The 18088-nt window shown below is 30.7% G+C and overlaps 2 protein-coding genes across 4 annotated transcripts; both read right to left on the minus strand.

The window, feature by feature from the left end:
• Positions 1-25: 25 nt before the first annotated feature.
• Positions 26-5314, minus strand: LOC101209297 (alcohol-forming fatty acyl-CoA reductase). Its single transcript, XM_004145754.3, has 10 exons — positions 5024-5314; positions 4827-4930; positions 4527-4729; positions 3552-3652; positions 2620-2812; positions 2309-2470; positions 2094-2175; positions 1709-1978; positions 948-1075; positions 26-339 (listed from the first exon to the last, which is right to left on the minus strand). The coding sequence occupies exons 1-10, from the start codon at positions 5289-5291 to the stop codon at positions 186-188; spliced, it is 1665 nt and encodes a 554-aa protein (XP_004145802.2). The 5' UTR covers positions 5292-5314; the 3' UTR covers positions 26-185.
• Positions 5315-9220: 3906 nt separating this feature from the next.
• LOC101217458 (protein HIRA) lies at positions 9221-16970 on the minus strand. Of its 3 annotated transcripts, XM_004149206.3 has the most exons (10): positions 16068-16967; positions 14911-15186; positions 14438-14689; positions 13944-14341; positions 12807-13833; positions 12280-12490; positions 11889-12129; positions 11508-11630; positions 10952-11069; positions 9221-10419 (listed from the first exon to the last, which is right to left on the minus strand). In XM_004149206.3, the coding sequence occupies exons 1-10, from the start codon at positions 16173-16175 to the stop codon at positions 10072-10074; spliced, it is 3102 nt and encodes a 1033-aa protein (XP_004149254.1). In that variant the 5' UTR covers positions 16176-16967; the 3' UTR covers positions 9221-10071. The 3 variants fall into 3 exon arrangements, with proteins under 3 accessions (XP_004149254.1, XP_011657067.1, XP_031742676.1); XM_011658765.2 differs by lacking the exon at positions 16068-16967 and having other exon boundaries at positions 14438-14692; positions 14911-15052; XM_031886816.1 differs by lacking the exons at positions 9221-10419; positions 10952-11069 and adding an exon at positions 11293-11411 and having other exon boundaries at positions 16068-16970.
• Positions 16971-18088: the final 1118 nt, after the last annotated feature.

Here is an 18088-nt window from a genome sequence, read left to right on the forward strand (position 1 = left end):
GATGTTACACTAAACACCATCTAAATTGTTCAATTTTATAACATTAATTAATTAAATAAGGAACCAATTATTTTTATAACTCAAATCGATAGTTCGATTCTCTACCTTATTACCGTTGATTACAAATTGACATTTAATTGTATGATAGGAGAGAAAAGGAAAGTAGAAAGTGGTAAAATTACTCATCATTTGAGGACATACTTAACAAGTCCAGGAATGTGGACATTGAGAAAGTAATTTTCCCAATTGATATCCTTTGGGTCAAAAAATAGTGTGTCTCTATTGGTTTCATTCTCATGTGTAGCCCTTCCCAGTTTTTCTAAGTTGGTGTCATCAAATCTGTATATACAAAAACAAAATAATAATACACAAATATAAGTAGTAGGTCAAGATTTCAAATAATGTATTGCCCCAAAAATGGAGTAACTATAAATTATACAAATCTCTTCCAATACTTTTCCAACATTAATAGACTGATGATAGCTCAAGAATAATCCACAGCTAATCTCTTTTCTTTTAAATAAAAAAAAAAAAAAATCATACTCAAAATAACAAAACAAAAATAATCAATTCTATCATACTTTTGGAGATTTTTATTTATAAAATTTGTTCATATATGTAATAATGAAGCAAACAAACCTTTAATATAATTTAGGATATATTTGGCAGGTAATTTGAAGACTAAATTTTGAGGAAGAAAGATTCAAAATTAAATCCTAATTTAAATAATTGCTAGAAATATGTTTGATAATTTATTTATAAATAAAATTAATTACAGTTACCCAATAAATATTAAATTTGAGTATAATAAAAAAAATTTAAATTAAATAGTAAAATATCAAAACTATTTTCAATAAATTCATCTAGTTTTTTTTTTTTCTAATTATAATAATTCTTAATAAAATTTATGAAAAAGAGTATAACTCATCGATATTTAATAAAAATACCTGGCTTTGAAGAAGAGATATGGACGATAAAATTGGAGTTGTCTCATCACCCAATTTAATTTTCTCTCGAGATCGATATATTTGTCTTCGAAAGAATGGAATGATGCTTTGTTTACCCATTCCATAACCTAATTATAAATTATAAATACACATTTATATCAGCAAAAGTTATCAAATATATTTTTTATTTCCATAATTTCATCTTGGTCCTTTTAAATATTTATTATATTAGAAATCAATCTTCAAAATTTTATTACACTTCATCTTTTCTCTAGTGTTATTAAATTTTACTTTTGGTTTATATCATTATTTAGTACATTACATATAAAAACCCTAACTAGATTTCAAATTAAATTTATGTAAAATTTAACAAAAAAGAAAAAATCAAAACAATTGAAATTGAAATTTGTATAGTTAAATGACTAAATGGAAATGAAGAAAGAATTCATACAACAGAGTTGAAGGTTGTAAGAATTAGATAATTAATTTAATTATATCCATACTTTTGTAATTTTGAAAAATGTGATTTTTTTTTCTTTTTACTATTTTCAAGTATAACATAATGAACGAAAATGATCGCAACACTTATATAAGTAGTCTATCTATTTTGTTAATGATTACAATTAGATTGTGATATATTTTTATATTTATAAATAATTTTAGAAGTAATTTTGTGATTTAAAATATATAATTTCTCTTTTTTCGTTTACACATGTGTTTGAGATGAATTAGATTTTAGGGTTAGAGGGACAACAACATACCTTGAGAAAAAACGAGTAACGAATGGTGATGTATGTATGGAAGCTAGCCAAGTTGTTGAAGACAGTGATTTTTTTAACCTTGATGGCATTTCCATCACCATTGATCCATGGTTTTTCAGTAAAGTATTTGCAAATGAAACGTTGTAGATCATCAATTTTCATAGGATTTCTCGTCGAAGAACCAACGTGATATATTATTGTTTGACGATATTGAAGTTTATGCATCACCATCGTCGCGATAATTGTATTTACTACCATATCCGCCGGGATCTAATAATACATTTTATTTTTATCAAATTCAATATATAGAAATATACCTATGTACATAAGTTTGAGAGAGAACAAGATTTTTTATTCATAAAAACATTGTATATACTCATCTTACCACATCAATAATTGAATTGGTATCACAAGGAATAAATGTTAGTTTTCCTTTTGCGTATCCAACAATTAAGCTATCGATGGTCCTGTAAAATATATATATATAATATATATTAAAAAGGAGTAATACTAATATTAAAAAAAAAAATCTATATATACTTTTTATATATTTAATTGTTATTTTGAAAAATGATACCTAATACAATTATGCATATATACCTCGTGCCTTCGATCCAACCCGAAAAAGGCTCTTTGTAAGTACTTGTAATAATGGTGGGTCGTATAATAATCAAAGGTAGATTGTGTTTTAGGTCATTGATCAACATCTCACCCATTGCTTTGGTAAATACGTATGTATTTGGCCAACCATATTGATTTGCCCTAATTACCATGTAATTATTTAAACAAAAGATATCAAAATATATATATGGTTTTACTAGTTAATTTAAGTAATAGAAAAATGAATTTCAATATGATTTACAAATTAATAAGCTTTAATAATTAATTCATATATATATATATATATATACCTTTGGATTCCCAAATCTTTCATAGCTATTGTTACATCTTTTTCAGAAGCTCCATTATCTTTAAGTTGCTTCAATCTTTGTTCTATTATTTTTTGTTCTATTTCTATGTTTAATCCTTCAGTCCCATTGAGAGACTCTCCCAATTTATGTGGGGTTTCTAAGATAAAACCTTCTTTTTCTCCTGAGATATATGCTGCCAAAAAATATAATAAACATTCTCAATTTATTATTTTTAACATAAAGAATTTTAAAAAATGATTAAAGAAATTAAAATTAAAGGGAGATAGAAATTGTTATAGGTTGAATTATACAAATACAAATAAAAATGCACTCAAACTTTTTCTTTTATTTACAAAATACTCGTACATTCTGAAATTTAATAAACATTTCAAAAATATTTTTAGAATAGAAATTCTTTAAATTTTTTTAACAAAAATTTAGATATAAAAATGATGCGATTATGGTCCATCTAGAGCAAAAACTTAGATCGACATATTGCTCTACGGTTTTAATTACTATCACAGATGGTCTCGATGTGTATATTTCAAAGATTATTTATTTATTTTACAACTTTTATAAAAGGTCTGTTTTTCAAGGACTCATTTAATTTAAAACTTTTATAAAGGTTTATATTTCAAGGATTCATTTAATTTAAAACTTTGACGAAGGTGTATATTTCAATTATTCATTTAATTTAAAACTATCAAAAGATGATGACGATCAGGATTATGACAACCATGGAAATTCTTTATGGATAGAAAAAAATAAAAAAATTATTTACAAAATATAGCAAAAAAAAAAAACAATTAAAATGTGCTAGAAAGAATTTGATAAATTTTATTTTGTTTTTGTAAATAGTTTCAATATTTTGCTATATTTAAAAATGTCTCAATAATGTATAATAATAATAAGGTAGGGATATGTATACTAACCAGTGGATACATGAACAAGAAGTTTGAAATTAGGGCACTGCTTTGCAAAGTCTACAACATGTTTAGCTCCCAAGGTATTGGTGCCAAGTGCTACATCATATCTTATTTCCAAAGAAAAAAAAATGTTGCTACATCATATCTCTATTTAAAAGAAATATATAGCATCACTAATAATGTAATCAACAAAATTAAATTGATATGGTGTGTGTATGCATTTATGAATATAAAAATAATCAACATGTTTGACATCAATTAACACTTTCGGGAGACCTCAACATTTTTATCCCAATAAATTATGTACTTCACGAATAATGTTGCAATGAATAACTTCCATTTTTTTTCTTAACCTTGAGTTTTAAAAAACTTAAATTTTGTCTCAATGACTTAAATACAGTGTTATAATATAATATATATGTACTTAAGTTGAGTTTCAATTTTGTTTGTGTGTATGCTTTCAAAGTTTCGGTTCATTAGCTTCTTGGTTAAGATGAAGTTTTAGTGAAAAAGTGAAGGTTTCAAGTAGACAGACTTGGACGAGATGATGAAAACAAATGGATAATAAGTTCTTTTAAGAGGAATAATAAACTAATAATTTATAGTAATATATAGTAGTTGATTTTAGTAATTTGAAATTAATAAAAAGAACACTTTTAATATACAATAAACTAAAAAACTTATATATTAAAACATTTGGGGAAAAAAATTGTGAAACACATATATTTTTATTTTGTACTGTTCCTATCGAGAGGGATGGAAATGAAAATGAACTTTTAAAAAATATCTTTTTTCTAAGTAAATTTATATTTTAACTCTTATTATAAAAAAAAAAAAAAAAAAAAAAAAAAAAAAAGAGATTGAATGTGTTTCATCTAACCATCAATTCGAATTCAAGAAAGATCTATTGAGTTGTATTTAATCGTTGTCCTCGAATTAACGATAAAAGTTTAGAAATATTTTAGATAATTTAAATGGTACCTTTCATTGAAGTTGGTTGTTGCAGCCAAATTAATGATTATTTGTACATTATGCTTTATCTCTTCAACCAAAATTGAATCCTTTAATCCCATATCTGATACTGAAATATCACTCGAAACCACACTAACTTTTTCTGAAATAAAGCTATCCAAGTTTGCACCCCATTTCTCCTTCAACACTTTAAACAAATCCTTCCCCATCACCTGTGCTCAAAATTTAAATAACCACAATAAATATAATGAAGCATATGTATAAAAGAATAAAATAAATAAAAACGAAAGCATATATATTGAATCATACCTCGTTACAGAAACGTTGCATGGCTGTAGTTTCATCAGTCGCCCTTAGCAATAGATAGAGTTTCTTCACGTTGGGTTGAATTCGCAGTATTTTCTCTAACAAAACTGTAATTTGAAATATGTTTAATGATATTTATCACCTTTTTTCTAAAAGAAAAGGATAAGTACTGAGACAAATAATATAACTAAATTACATACTCTTTGCTAGAAACCCAGTGGCACCAGTGATCAAAATGGTCTTGTTCTCAAGAAACCCAATTGCAGTACTTCCACATTCTTCCATGAGAATAATTTTTGTTGTGTGTATTAGTTTATGATCTTCACAAATGAGTGCTGTGTGTGAGAATGTGTATATAATGCAATTTTGGATGCTGTATATAATGGTTGATTGGAAAGTTGCATGTGCTATAGTTATAATGAATGGCCCCAAAGTGAAGTTATAGAAATAATTTAATATATAATGCATAACATCTCAATCAAAATTTAACACAATAAAAATGAATGCAAATTTGAAAACAAACCCCATTTCATTTATGGTGTTTAAAGACCATGCATTAATTCATTCGTTGAGAGTGATGATATATAGATTGGCTTTCATTTTATAGCCCAACAACCCTTTTGAGGGAAAAAAAATAAAATAGGCTAATTTGTTTATTTGGACATATTTTCAAAAAGTGTACTATTGACATGTTTACTTTTTCCAAGGTTTGATTTTAATTCTTCTTGTTTAGTCTAATGGTACAAATTTCTATTCCATCCTATCATTATAGGTTAGTTTGGACTAGGGGTATAATCAAACTTTAGATGCTTTGTAGATTGTTCATTCAAAATTACTGGAACAAAACTCGAACAAAAAACCTGTGTCTCTTGACTTAATTTGTGATTGAAGAAGAACAGAGACTGAAAAAACGCACCGATGAGGTCAAGCATCTCCACATTTAATGAATAAGTTGTGCATTTATCCAAATAGCTTAACAATGAGTCAAAATCAAATTTCAATCACCTATAAGTTAGGAATTTCCTATACATACTCATGACTCATTGTGACTCATGAGGTAAGTTCATTTTCATAACTAAAATTCTTGCTACAACAAACAAGAAAATAAATTTTACTACAGACATTATGACAAAGTATTACCCAACACTGTCAAAGTTCTTTAGTTTTATAGATCATATATTCCTTCTAAATTAGAAATACACTGTTCCCACGCCAAGATTATATGTGTTTCTAATTATTGTAGTACGTTTTAAACATATTAGAATATAAGATATGAATGATTGATATGAACTTACTTAGTCTTATTTACGGAGTAACCTCGTTATGTACATTTTTTTTTAATTTTCAACATTTGAAATTAACAAATGTTTTGTTGTTTTTATTGAGATCGTTCTATAAAGTGCAACTACAACCTATAATTATTATCTAGATATAGGAAGATAAATTTCAACATACAATATTGTTTGCTCCTTCAACCTTTTGTTAATAGTTATTGTAAAATTGAGCAACACTGAAAATTAAAAAAAAAAATCAATAAAATTAAATTAATAAATTGCACAAACACAAATTTAAATCTAACTTACAATGTTGTGAAATCAATAGTGAGCATCAAAATATGGATAAAACTCTATAAATTTTTTTTAACTAAAGTTTAGATTTTGTATATATGCATTTATTATTAATAGAGTGAAAGAGAGAAAAAAACTCTACAAAATTAAATTAATAAATTGCACAAACTCAAATTTAAGTCTAACCTACAATGTAGCAAAATCAATACTACGCATCAAAATGGAACTCTATAAATTTTTAAACTAAAGTTTGAATTTTGTATACATGTATTGATTACTAACAGGGTAAAAGAGCGAGGAAAAATTAATTAAATCACATTGTATTAGTAACCATATAATAATTTAAATAAAATTAAATAAATTATGATAAATCTAACCTTTGTTTACGTGGTTTTTTATTTTAAAAAATCTATGATTGGTCTGATACAAATTCATGTTCACCATCAAATCTACAAACTAATCATGATGTATTAGTAACAATATTTTAAATAAAATATGATAAATCTAAAATTCATCTAACACATGGTTACATTAATACATACTACAAATGAATCTAAGTTAGCATCCAAATGGAAAATTGATATGTTACTAATTATAGATATAATTAGCAAATGATACAATAAATATGTTATTTTTTTTTGTATATGATTGATAGAATTTGAAAAGAGAAAAAATAAACCATTTTTTTATCAAAATTAGAATAAAGAGACTTCCAAACTTATTCATTCTCAAATTTTAAATTAACTATAAACCTATAATCATAAATGTCAACGAACAACTTATAAACCTATATTAACTTTTTTATAAAAATGTTAGATACTAATTTACCTGCCTAAAACATTTTAAGATGATAATTGAAGGTAAAAATAAGATTATTACTTTCTCGAGAAATCGAAATTATAATCATATACTGCCGATAATGATGTACTACAAATTAAATTAAATTTAAGAATTTGTCCAATAATTATTTACAATAAACTCAAAATACTAAATCAAAACCCTAAAACGTATTCAAAATTCTTGGGCTTCCCTTTCTCCACTGACATTGTTTGAATTTTTACCCCAAACATGTATTGTCCAAGTGTTTCTTTAAATTCCAAAGTATGAACTTATTGCAATTGCAACATATATAAATAAATAAATAAATAAATAATAATATATATATATAAACGAAGTAATAGACAAAACAAAATATAATGAATAAAAAAATCAAGAAAACAAACCTAAGCATAAGAGAAAATTCAAATATCTATTACAATTGCAACACAAATGTATAAATATAAACTAAACTAAACAATACATAGTGAGTAAAAAGATCCAGAAAACAAATCCAAGAAGAAGAGAAATTTCAAAAAGATCGAACAGTTCTATATATATTATAAAAATTAAAAATTAAATTATAAAAATAAAGAGATAACATTTCATATTGTAAGTTCTTGATCTGTTCGATAATAAGTTAAGAAGGAAAGTCAGAATTTGAAAAAATTACAAATGGTTAATGATAATTATACTTTTTTATATTTATTAAATAATCATAAATAAAAAAATCGAATAAATTTAATTGATATTGTAAATAATATGCACACCACGTATAATTTTTATTTTAATAACCTTTAGGTAATGCTTTCAATTCCTCATTGAATTATTGTCTTATTTAGGTTAGGGTTAGAGTAAAGTAGAGAGAAATAGCTTTCCGACGAGCAAAAGGAAAACCACATTGTGTGGTTTAGCTAAAAACGAGTACTAATAACTAATTGCCTTATTTGTAATGTCAACTCTTGAAATTATAGCCATCCAATTCAAAGGTAGAGAGAGAATTAAATAGTGAATTCAAATTATGAAGAAAAAAAAGTGTCTTTGTTTGATCATCATTTATTATTTATGTTTATTTAATATATTCTATACTTTTTACCATCCATTTAAAAATCAATTAAAAATTTTGAAAAAAGAAAAATAATAACTACAATACTCAAATTTTAATAATTATTAAGCAAGATTTAAACTATTAAACATATAGAATGATGAAAAAGAAACTATGAATTTACGGACAAAAATGTATTAGCACACTTTTGGGAGTGATTTTGAAATCATGTAAATCATTTTTGTCGTTTTATAATTCCTAAGCATGATTGAATAAGAAATTTATCATGACATCATATTTTTTAAAGAACAAGAACATATTTTGGAATGATTTTAAAGATGATGAAAAGTAATTCTAACCATTTTAAAATCAATGTCAGTGGTTGATATTATTCAAAACCTTCACCTCAAACCACTTTTCTATCATTTTATTAACATTCATGATCCCATTTTTACTCAACTAATGATTGTTTGCACATTACAATAATACCCCTCAGATTTCATTCCAACTTCACAAAACACAACCCATTAATATTTAAAATTAAATATTCTGTATTGATCTTTTAGAGGCTTTGAAAGAAAAAGGAGAAATCTTACTGTGTAGTTTCCTTTACACGTAAAAGTTAAGAAGGATTGAACCTTAAGCCTCAAAAAGTTCGATATTACATGTTCATATCAGCAATTTGATTGTGTCAATCTTTCAAGTAGGTTGATATATCCGTATCCTTTATTTGAATCATATCGCAGCAATTTCATCTTTCTTTAATGATGATGTTTTGTTCTATAATCAGAAGGGCTTGAAAGTTTGAAGGCTTCTAATTATCAAGCAATGAGATATTAATATTTTGTTAACAAAACACAACTCAACTGATGTGATGCATACAACTCACCATCTAAGTTGATTTCAATATAATACACACAATTTGTAATTATAACAACAAAATTCTACTTATAAACCTAAAAAATAAATTGACTCAGTTTAACCCAAATGACTTTAAAATTTCCAGTACCTCTCAACAATGTCTTCCTCCTATGATTCTGTCTTCCCACCCTCCATTTTAAAGTCTCTTGGAGGTGTTGAGACTGTTTTTACAAATAACTTTCCTTCTTGCTAGAACCCGTCTCTTCTTAAACACATAAAATGGAAACTGAAAAGTACAAATTATGCAAACATTCAGATGGAAGTCAAAAATAACAGTGAAGAACAAGCAGATTAATATCAACGTCGTTCAGCCATTGGGATGTAACCAAAGATATCAAAGCCATTTTCAGAAGCAGAGTGGGTTCTCTTGATAAATAGATAGAAACCTTCAATCTACATTTTAACACAAATATCATACAAATGTTTGTAGCTAAGTCTGTATCATTTTCAAAGACCTTGGCTATCTAAGGAAAGGGATCCCTTGGCTGTACTGATATATCTTTAGATTTCGGAATCTATCGTACTTGTAATCAAAAGTGGCTCTGAGTTATCTAAATGGACACTATGTTTCAACATTTTACAAAATGTAGAGAAAGAAGATGAATGGAAGAAGAAATAGAAAAATTCTCACTTCTAGCCACCATTCCTAAGAATCAACTCTTGAACATGGAACTATTACTTCGGATAGAGTGGTCCTATGGAAAGAATGTCCCTGACAATTAATGGAGACAGAAAGCTTTTCTCCTGCATATTATATGTATGGAGGACTGGCAGTCATGGTATCAAGAATGAACTTGAAGAACATGACTGGGTGGGATGTGATACATATACGTAGCTTAATCTGTCAGTTGCAGAATTAGTTTTGAATGTGATGTGATTCGTTGGGTCAAAGAGAACGTCAGTTTTTTGCTTCTGAGGCTAAGTTAATAAGATTCTTTACTGGCTGGCCCAGATCAACCGGGGCTACAGGTGGAGCAAGACTTGTTTGATCAATTACCAACTCGGAGGAATCCTTAAGCGTAGGGTCAGTTTCCATTTTATCAGCTTGCTGTGGAGCAGAGTGCTCATGATCTGGTTCAAGAAGGCTTGATGATGCAGGGAGGGAAGCTTTTGGATCAATGTTATTTTCATTGTTTTCGTACTCGGAGAGAAGATCCATGAATTCGTTAAGCAGTCGCTGGACTTTTCTATTTGATGCCATGGCAGGAAGTATATCTTCTCTTAGAAGTTTGTGCTTTCTCATTCCCTGCGTAAATGTAAAAAGATTTGAGTAAAATAAAATTCTTAGGGCGCAGAAACCTAATCAAGGCAGCCCCGTCGCAAAGCTAAATAGTTTAGAGGTGCAGTAAGAGTAATATAAATATCCACTTTGTGCATCATCTTTCACAACTATAATCGCATTATAAAAAACATGACCCTACTTCCAAACCCAAAAGATTTTAGACAGATCAACTCTTGACATGATGACTTAGATTTAAGTATAGAGAAGCTAAAAAGGAGTGCTAAATGAATTGAAGCACTAAGTTAGAAAAAAGCAAAGAAATTATCACTACAGACAACATGTAAAACGTGATTCAAACCAATCAGAATAATTTCCTACAAAATTTATAACAGGAAAAGGGAAACAAGAATTGAGCGCAGTAAGGGACAATATTAACAATTAAATAAAAGCAACATAAATATAACTGCCAAAGGGCTTGAAGGCAAAAATAGAGACGTTTGTTAAGGTATGATTCATGTGTGAGATGGCATTGCAGGGAAGGTTAACGAAGTCTTACAAGCACGCAAGGATCCCAGGCTTGATTCTTTGAATCCGCCAATGCATCTCCAGCCATCCCAGTTGGTGGTCCAAGTAAACTCTCACAAACCTCACGTAGCCTAGACTCATCTGCTTCTCTGTAATCAAGAAACAAAAATACCAAATACAGGCATGTGAACTGAAATGCTCTAAATTTATCTAGATGAAAATTAAATTACATCATTTAACCAAACAAAAGCGAGGGGCAAGCGTAATATACCTCCCAAATCAAACACATCATGCACCTGTTCTGATGCCCAAAAAATTTGAACTCCAGAACAGAAAAGTTGTTCAACTCATATATCCATGTCAGCCTCTTTCTTTTTTTTTTTTTTTGATAAAAACAACTCATGTATCACATATCGGTGTCAGCCTCTATCTTAGGTGTACCGGTAATATCCAAACTCTTTTGATAAAATCAAAACTTTGTACTCCTAAAACTACATGCGAAAAAGCCCCAAAAAATATTTGAAAAAAGATTTAGGCAACAAAAATATATGATAAAGCAAATCAAAGATGTGTTAGAAGTCAATCACCTTGCCAAGAAGCGTATGTATGATAGAAGCCACTGGCGATACTCATTAGGTGACTTCAATGCCAGCGCAGATGCCATCTGCGTCTCTAGGTGCGCACGTGTCTGCATCCCATCATCGGTAACCCTAGAATGAAGAAACCAAACTCATAAAAAGTTGACTTCAAAATTATGAAAACAAGATCTAGAGACTAATTAGGAACCAGTCAAAATGACCCAATAAAATTCATTTAAAAACCCCTCTTCCTTCCAAATCAACCATGTGATAACAAGAATCAAACGTGTTGAGATCAATATCATGATCATGAAAACAAATCATCTCTGAAAATAAATCAAAACCCAAGTTCATAAAGCTTCACAATTCTGGTGCAAGAAAAGAACAGACCTGCTCCAACCTGGCTTTCTAGCCAAATATTTCCTGATATCAACCTGCAGTGCAGCAAGCTCTCCGCTCTGGATAGACCCTAAGTTCCAAGAGCTGGAAAAATTTGATGCAGGAAAACAGTCGTCTGCTACTCTCAGCCAACACATAAGGCTCATATCAAAAAGAAAAGCATGGCGAGTGGCCAAAACAACCAGTGGAGAACCAGATTTTGACAGCTTGGCAGATATAACTTTAATGGTGCCTGAAAGAGTGAAGGTTCAGCCCTCAAGTCAGATTGGCAGATTTCTATAGGAAACAATGGAAAACGTGAGAGAAGAAAGGAAAAAAAAAAAAAAGAATCTTGGGTATTAACATCCCACTACAATATAATACTTCAAATGTTGATTGATACCAGAATCTTTCGTGGATGAATTAGGGTTCAAAGGAATTAGTGATGCCAGCGAGTCATGAAGGAGACAACCGCGGTTAAACAGATCCCATACGTACAAGGAACCTTTCCTTGTCACCAGCAATAATTTCCAACAATCATCACAATCAATAAACGTGGCAGCAGATCCCATCATCATAGTTGGCATAGAACGTCTACCACACTTTGTATAAACCTACACATGAATAAAAATTTGTAACCAAATTTGGAGTTCAAAGAAATGCATAGTTTTTTATTATTATATGAAACTAATTTACTTCTGGCAGCCTGGAGTACTGTGACTAAGAATGACTTATAACTGCATTAAGCTTCTGCTCTATTGCCAAGAGAGTAAAAAACTTTAGTCTCAGATAATAACCATCATTCCTTGTATAGAAACAGTCTAGCCGCCAATCATAAAAAATTGTCTATATATATTGTCAGAGCATTCTCCAACTTAATCTTAATGCCCCAAAATAGTTGTAACTAGATATTAAATAGCCAGTAATTACCTGTAGGCATCCATCTTCACACCCTACCGCCCAAAAATTTGCATTTCCAGCCAAAACAGTGACTTTCCCAGAGACTCTATCAGACCACAGAATTCTAGATCCCTTAGTACAAGAAATAACCGTTTCTTTTAACATCGATGTGTTTCCAGCCCCAATAATATCATTAGCAGCATGCTCTTTTGGTCGAGCTTCCAAGCATATTGGTTCATTATATTCCCCTTCTTTCTTATCGAACACCCTAATTGACAGTACAGAACTACAAGTAGCCAATGAACTTGACGTTTTCAAATTCCCAGGATGATCCATTATGATATTTTCATCTTTACCTGCAGAGAGTGGAACCTTATCAATGACTAAACTATCAGTGATTGTTGTTCGAGCTGTGACCCCTATACGCTCCTTTGAATCAGTATGTTTGCTAGGTCTAGGTGCTCCCCTCACAAAACTTTCCCTTACAAATTCTGGTGCAGACACACCATTATTATCCTTTTTTTGGTCCAATGACAAAGAAGGGAAATCAATTGCATTGCTACTCTGAATCCCACCAGACTTATTTTCCTGCTGAACAGGCACTCCAACGGCTTCTGGAATAATTCTTTTTCTTCCATCAGGTCTTCTATATTCTCTTTGCTTCACAGGACTAGATATCTTCGGGGGAGCTGACGAAACCTTATTTAAACTATCCCCACCAGCTCCACAAGTTTTCTTTGAATCATCAACTTGGGGTTCCAAAGTCTTGGCGGCATCCCTTGCATCTATCGAAGGTTTTGCTGGTGTCTGGTTTTGTTGAGTTTCAGAAACCACTTTTTTGCTTGAGACTTGCTTTAACGAAGCTGCTTCAAGCATCAGTTGAGCAGGAGTTTCAGCTAAATTCACTTGCCGACCTCTAACATCACCATAACGACTTCTCTTGATCTCATCAAGTTCTGCATCAGGTAACCTCTGTCCAATTTCTTTAACCTCAAAATGAAAAGTTGCCACCGATCCATCCAAGGAACATGCAAAGAGTGAATATCCATCAGGACTCCTGCTCCAATAGGAAAATTTGAAAATTAGTAGTTACAAATTAAGTAGTAGATCCACATCCAAACAAAATGAAAGCAACTACATGGTATAGGGATATGTTCAGACTCATACCAAGATAGATCAACAACACTTTGAGTAAAGAAATGTTTGGCAACAAAAAGAGGCCGAGGACTTGCTGTCGTCCAAACAGTTATAGTGCGATCCTGACTCCCAATTGCAATCACATTATAAGATGGAGATTCTTTGCCTCCAATTTTCGAGGCTCCATTTGTCCACCCAACAGGAACAGCCTTCATCTCATTAGTGTTAGTCAGATTCCTCCGAAACATAGAATGGTTGAATTTCACAACAATAACAGGAGCGTTGTGTCCTAAGAAATCAAATGTGGCAGACCATTCCCCTCTCTCCAAGACCGGTGCAGAATGTCTGGGCTTCTGAAAACCATGAGTTGTAGTGATGAAATGTCCACAAGGTGACCAGCCTAAACGCCGGAAAAATGTAGAACCAAGCTGGAAAAAGAAAAACCAAGAGAACATAAATATAGTCTGAAATTATGAAATTAAGACGCAAAAACAAAAATCCAGACGTAAAATGAATAAACATACAGATTTTGTCCAGTGGCCATCAGTTCGGTGAGCAAGGCTCCAGTCACTCGTACGCCATATAATAACTGTCTTGTCATCCGATTGACTGGCTATGAAAGAGCCTATGGGATCCCAGGCAACTCCTTTCACAAGGCTAGAGTGGCCCCTTAAAACAGCTGTACAAATACCATTGCTCATATTCCATATGTGAACTGTGTTATCAAGACTCCCACTTGCTAATGTTGAATCATCTGGAGACCAGTTAAGATCCACCTACTTCATGCATTGATGCCATTATAAAGGCCATCAGTAATGCGTACATAATGATTAAACATATAATTTGAGCAATCTGGAAAAACCAACCAACAACAGGCAGTTCGATTTTTGGAAAAAGGGGCATGAGGGTTATTTCTTATTTTTCAAAATTATTGACCAATAAAAGTTGAATTAAATCCATGGGATGCGGATAAAAAATTCAGAAGCTAAATCATTACCACATCAGCTGTGTGCCCCCTCAAAGTCATAGCGACTTTCCAATTCTCAACATCTGGGGGCTCCCCACTTCCAAATTCAGTGGTCCCTGAACCAGGTTTCTTTTCATGAACAAGAATGGTTTGATCATCAGACCCTGATGCCACATAACGACCGTGCTTAGCCCATCTAACACAATTAACTGACCCAAAGTGATCACGAAGAGTTGCAAGAAGCCTCTGATTTGAATCATCGTCTTCTAAGCTCCTACCAACAGATTTCACATTCCATATCCGAACCTGCAGGAGCATAGGAAGTAGAAAATGATTGTCTACAAAATTGAATATAATTAGAGCATTTTATGAATAGCAGAAAAACCAGCTTTTACATTGATTACAAAACAATTACAGTAATCACATATGACGATCACACCACTACAAAAATGAACAATCCATACTTGCTAACCATGCTTCAAGACGATTGTACTCTTGTAGATCATAAAATGAGGCACATACATGTATATGGAAACTCTCGTAATAACTTACCAGAAGCACTCTGACTATTCAACTCACTACCTTCTGAAAATCAAAATCAGATTTCAAATCTAGACTGGAGAAGAGTTTGGTTCCCAAAACCAAAAGGGTATAAATAGTTAGCTCAACAGAGGAGGTACCCGAAGTCAACAAGAGGACGTGGGTGTGCCCCTCATCTGGAACTGAGATACCTAACGAGATGCCCAGGGGCTCAGAGCCCCCATATGAAGTAAACAAATTACAATGTTTAAGAAAAGGGGAAATTTTTTGTACTAAAACAGCCATCCTCTTTTTCTAAACGCTAATGGCAGCTTAAAAATGTGATAGTTTCTACAAAAATTGGCCCAACTATCCTCAAAAACACGAAACAGGCAATATACAGGACCATTTTGTCATCTTCAGCATATAAAACAGTCTTTTCCAACATAAGTAAGATTACAAGAAAAATGGGAAACAAAATGCAACAAATACATACAAATTTATACAACAGACTGTTCTGCTCAACTATAAAGGAAAAGGATAGTGATATTGCCGCTACTATTGCGTTCAATTAGGAAAAAGATATACATTTTCATCGACACCCATGATAAATAAAAATAGAAGCCACTTCATATCGGCCACCAACTAGAGTAAATCTAAACAAGTACCTTGTGGTCACCTCCTCCAGTAGCGAATCTCAGTCCACCAGGTTGGACATCAATCGAGAAAATTTGCATGCCCTCATGCCTAACCCAACTGGGTTTCTCTGCAATCATCTCTAAGTTCAAACCCAGCAACAAACCCTCCCCCCCTTTAGGCTGTTTCTTGCCAACTCATCGCTTTCCAACACAATAAAACAACTCAGTACAATTGCGTAAAACAGAGCCCTAAGAAAACTCGAATTCCAAAAACAAAAGGGGTCACAGAATTCAAGTCCGGTAACGCGAAACTGTTAAGAAAAAACCGAAATGCCAAACCCCTCCAGTTTTCAGCTTAGCGTAGAACCCTAGAATGCGGACCAGAAAAGAGCTGGTCCTAAACCCTGAAGTGAAAACCAACAAAAACCCTAGAAGTGGAACAAACCCAGCAAAGAAATGGAACTAAGAGTAGCAAAAAGGAAGGAATAAGTAGTTGGTTTGAACAGTGAAAGCTCGTGAGAGAAGTGAGAAACGAAGCTAAGAAGTTGGAAAAGGCGAAAAGGGAGAATCAGAAAATGAAAATGACAGACAGAGGGGGGGCCGCCAAGAGAAGAAGTGAGGTTAGGAATTGCAAAGACAAAAGGGTAATGTAATTTCGAATCGAAACATGAATTTGAAAGAAACGAGATGAAAAAATGAAAATCAAAAGCAAAATCAAAAGAAGAGAAAGAGAGAAAGAAGGAATTAGGTGTTTTACGTTAACGAATCGCCTTCAGTTCTTTACTCTTCTTCTTCTTCTTCTTCTTCTTCTTTTTTGATCTATTTCTCTGCAAATTTTTTGCTTCGCGCTAACAATAAGAAGAAGAACAACAAAGCATGGTCCGTGCCGATATTTTCCAATCGTTTTTTCTTTGTTTCCTACTTTTTTACGGAGTAATGTATTGTAGGTTTTTCAATTGTTCCCCTTTTTATTTTTTTTATCTTTTCCTTTCTTTACTTTTGCAACTTGCAAAACAATATCTCACATCCAAATTTGAATTAATTACAAAAATAGGTTAAAATATTAAAATTTGTCCAAATATAACATTTTACAAAATATTTATGCTTCATTCAACTATCCAATATCCTGTAATTAAATGTAAAATATTTACCTTTATAAAAATATTGTGTAATTAATGTAAATAATTTGCCTCTTGATTCTTAAATTCAAGGTTTTACATTTTTGTTTGTTCATGTATTTTCATTTAACTTTTAGAATTTAGGATAAAAGTCAAAAGAATTTTTAAAACAATGAACTACCAATTAATTAGTGTTAAAAACTAAATTTTAGATTTATTAAAAATATAGGGATCTGAATTAAAAATGATGGTAGATGATGAAACTCTAAAAATAAAATTAAATCTCTCATGTGCTTTCAAGAATTGAAAAAAAAAAAAAAAGATGTCAAACTAAAATAAATTGTTCTTATAGATTTTTAAAAATGGCTTTATTTTTCAAACTGTGTTTTTTACAACCTTTGAATACGTTTTTCAGGAGCAAGGTAACTTGAACTATAGGAAAGGATTGTCTTATAAGCTTGAATTTTAAAAGAGATGTCAACCAGAGTCTCATTTGTTAAGATTGAGCTTATGTTTTCTTCTATAAATTTTTATATTTTTTTACAAAAACAATCCTAATAAATACTTTTTCTAACTAGTAGCTTTATATAAGCTAAATAGTTTGTAGAAAGGATTAAAAATACACTTTATTTTCTAGCATTAAATTTATAAATTAAAAACACGAAAAAGTGTTGGATGAATTAAAAATAATCAAATAACTGAAATAAAAGTCGACATTCCAATTTCATGATATTCTTAACATAAATTTGCAATTATAATGCAAATCAATTAATAAAATAATTGATCGAAAGTAGCCATTTAGTTTTTTTATAAAAAAAAAGTCTACACGGTGTGTTTGAATTAAAAAGAAAACATTCAAAGTCCCAATGACCAAAAATGAAAATTAGTAGCAAAAGTGGTTTTTATGAGGAACGAAAAGGTCATATTATTGAT

This window comes from Cucumis sativus, chromosome 6, assembly GCF_000004075.3.
Source record: "Cucumis sativus cultivar 9930 chromosome 6, Cucumber_9930_V3, whole genome shotgun sequence".
Classification (NCBI taxonomy): Eukaryota; Viridiplantae; Streptophyta; class Magnoliopsida; order Cucurbitales; family Cucurbitaceae; genus Cucumis; species Cucumis sativus.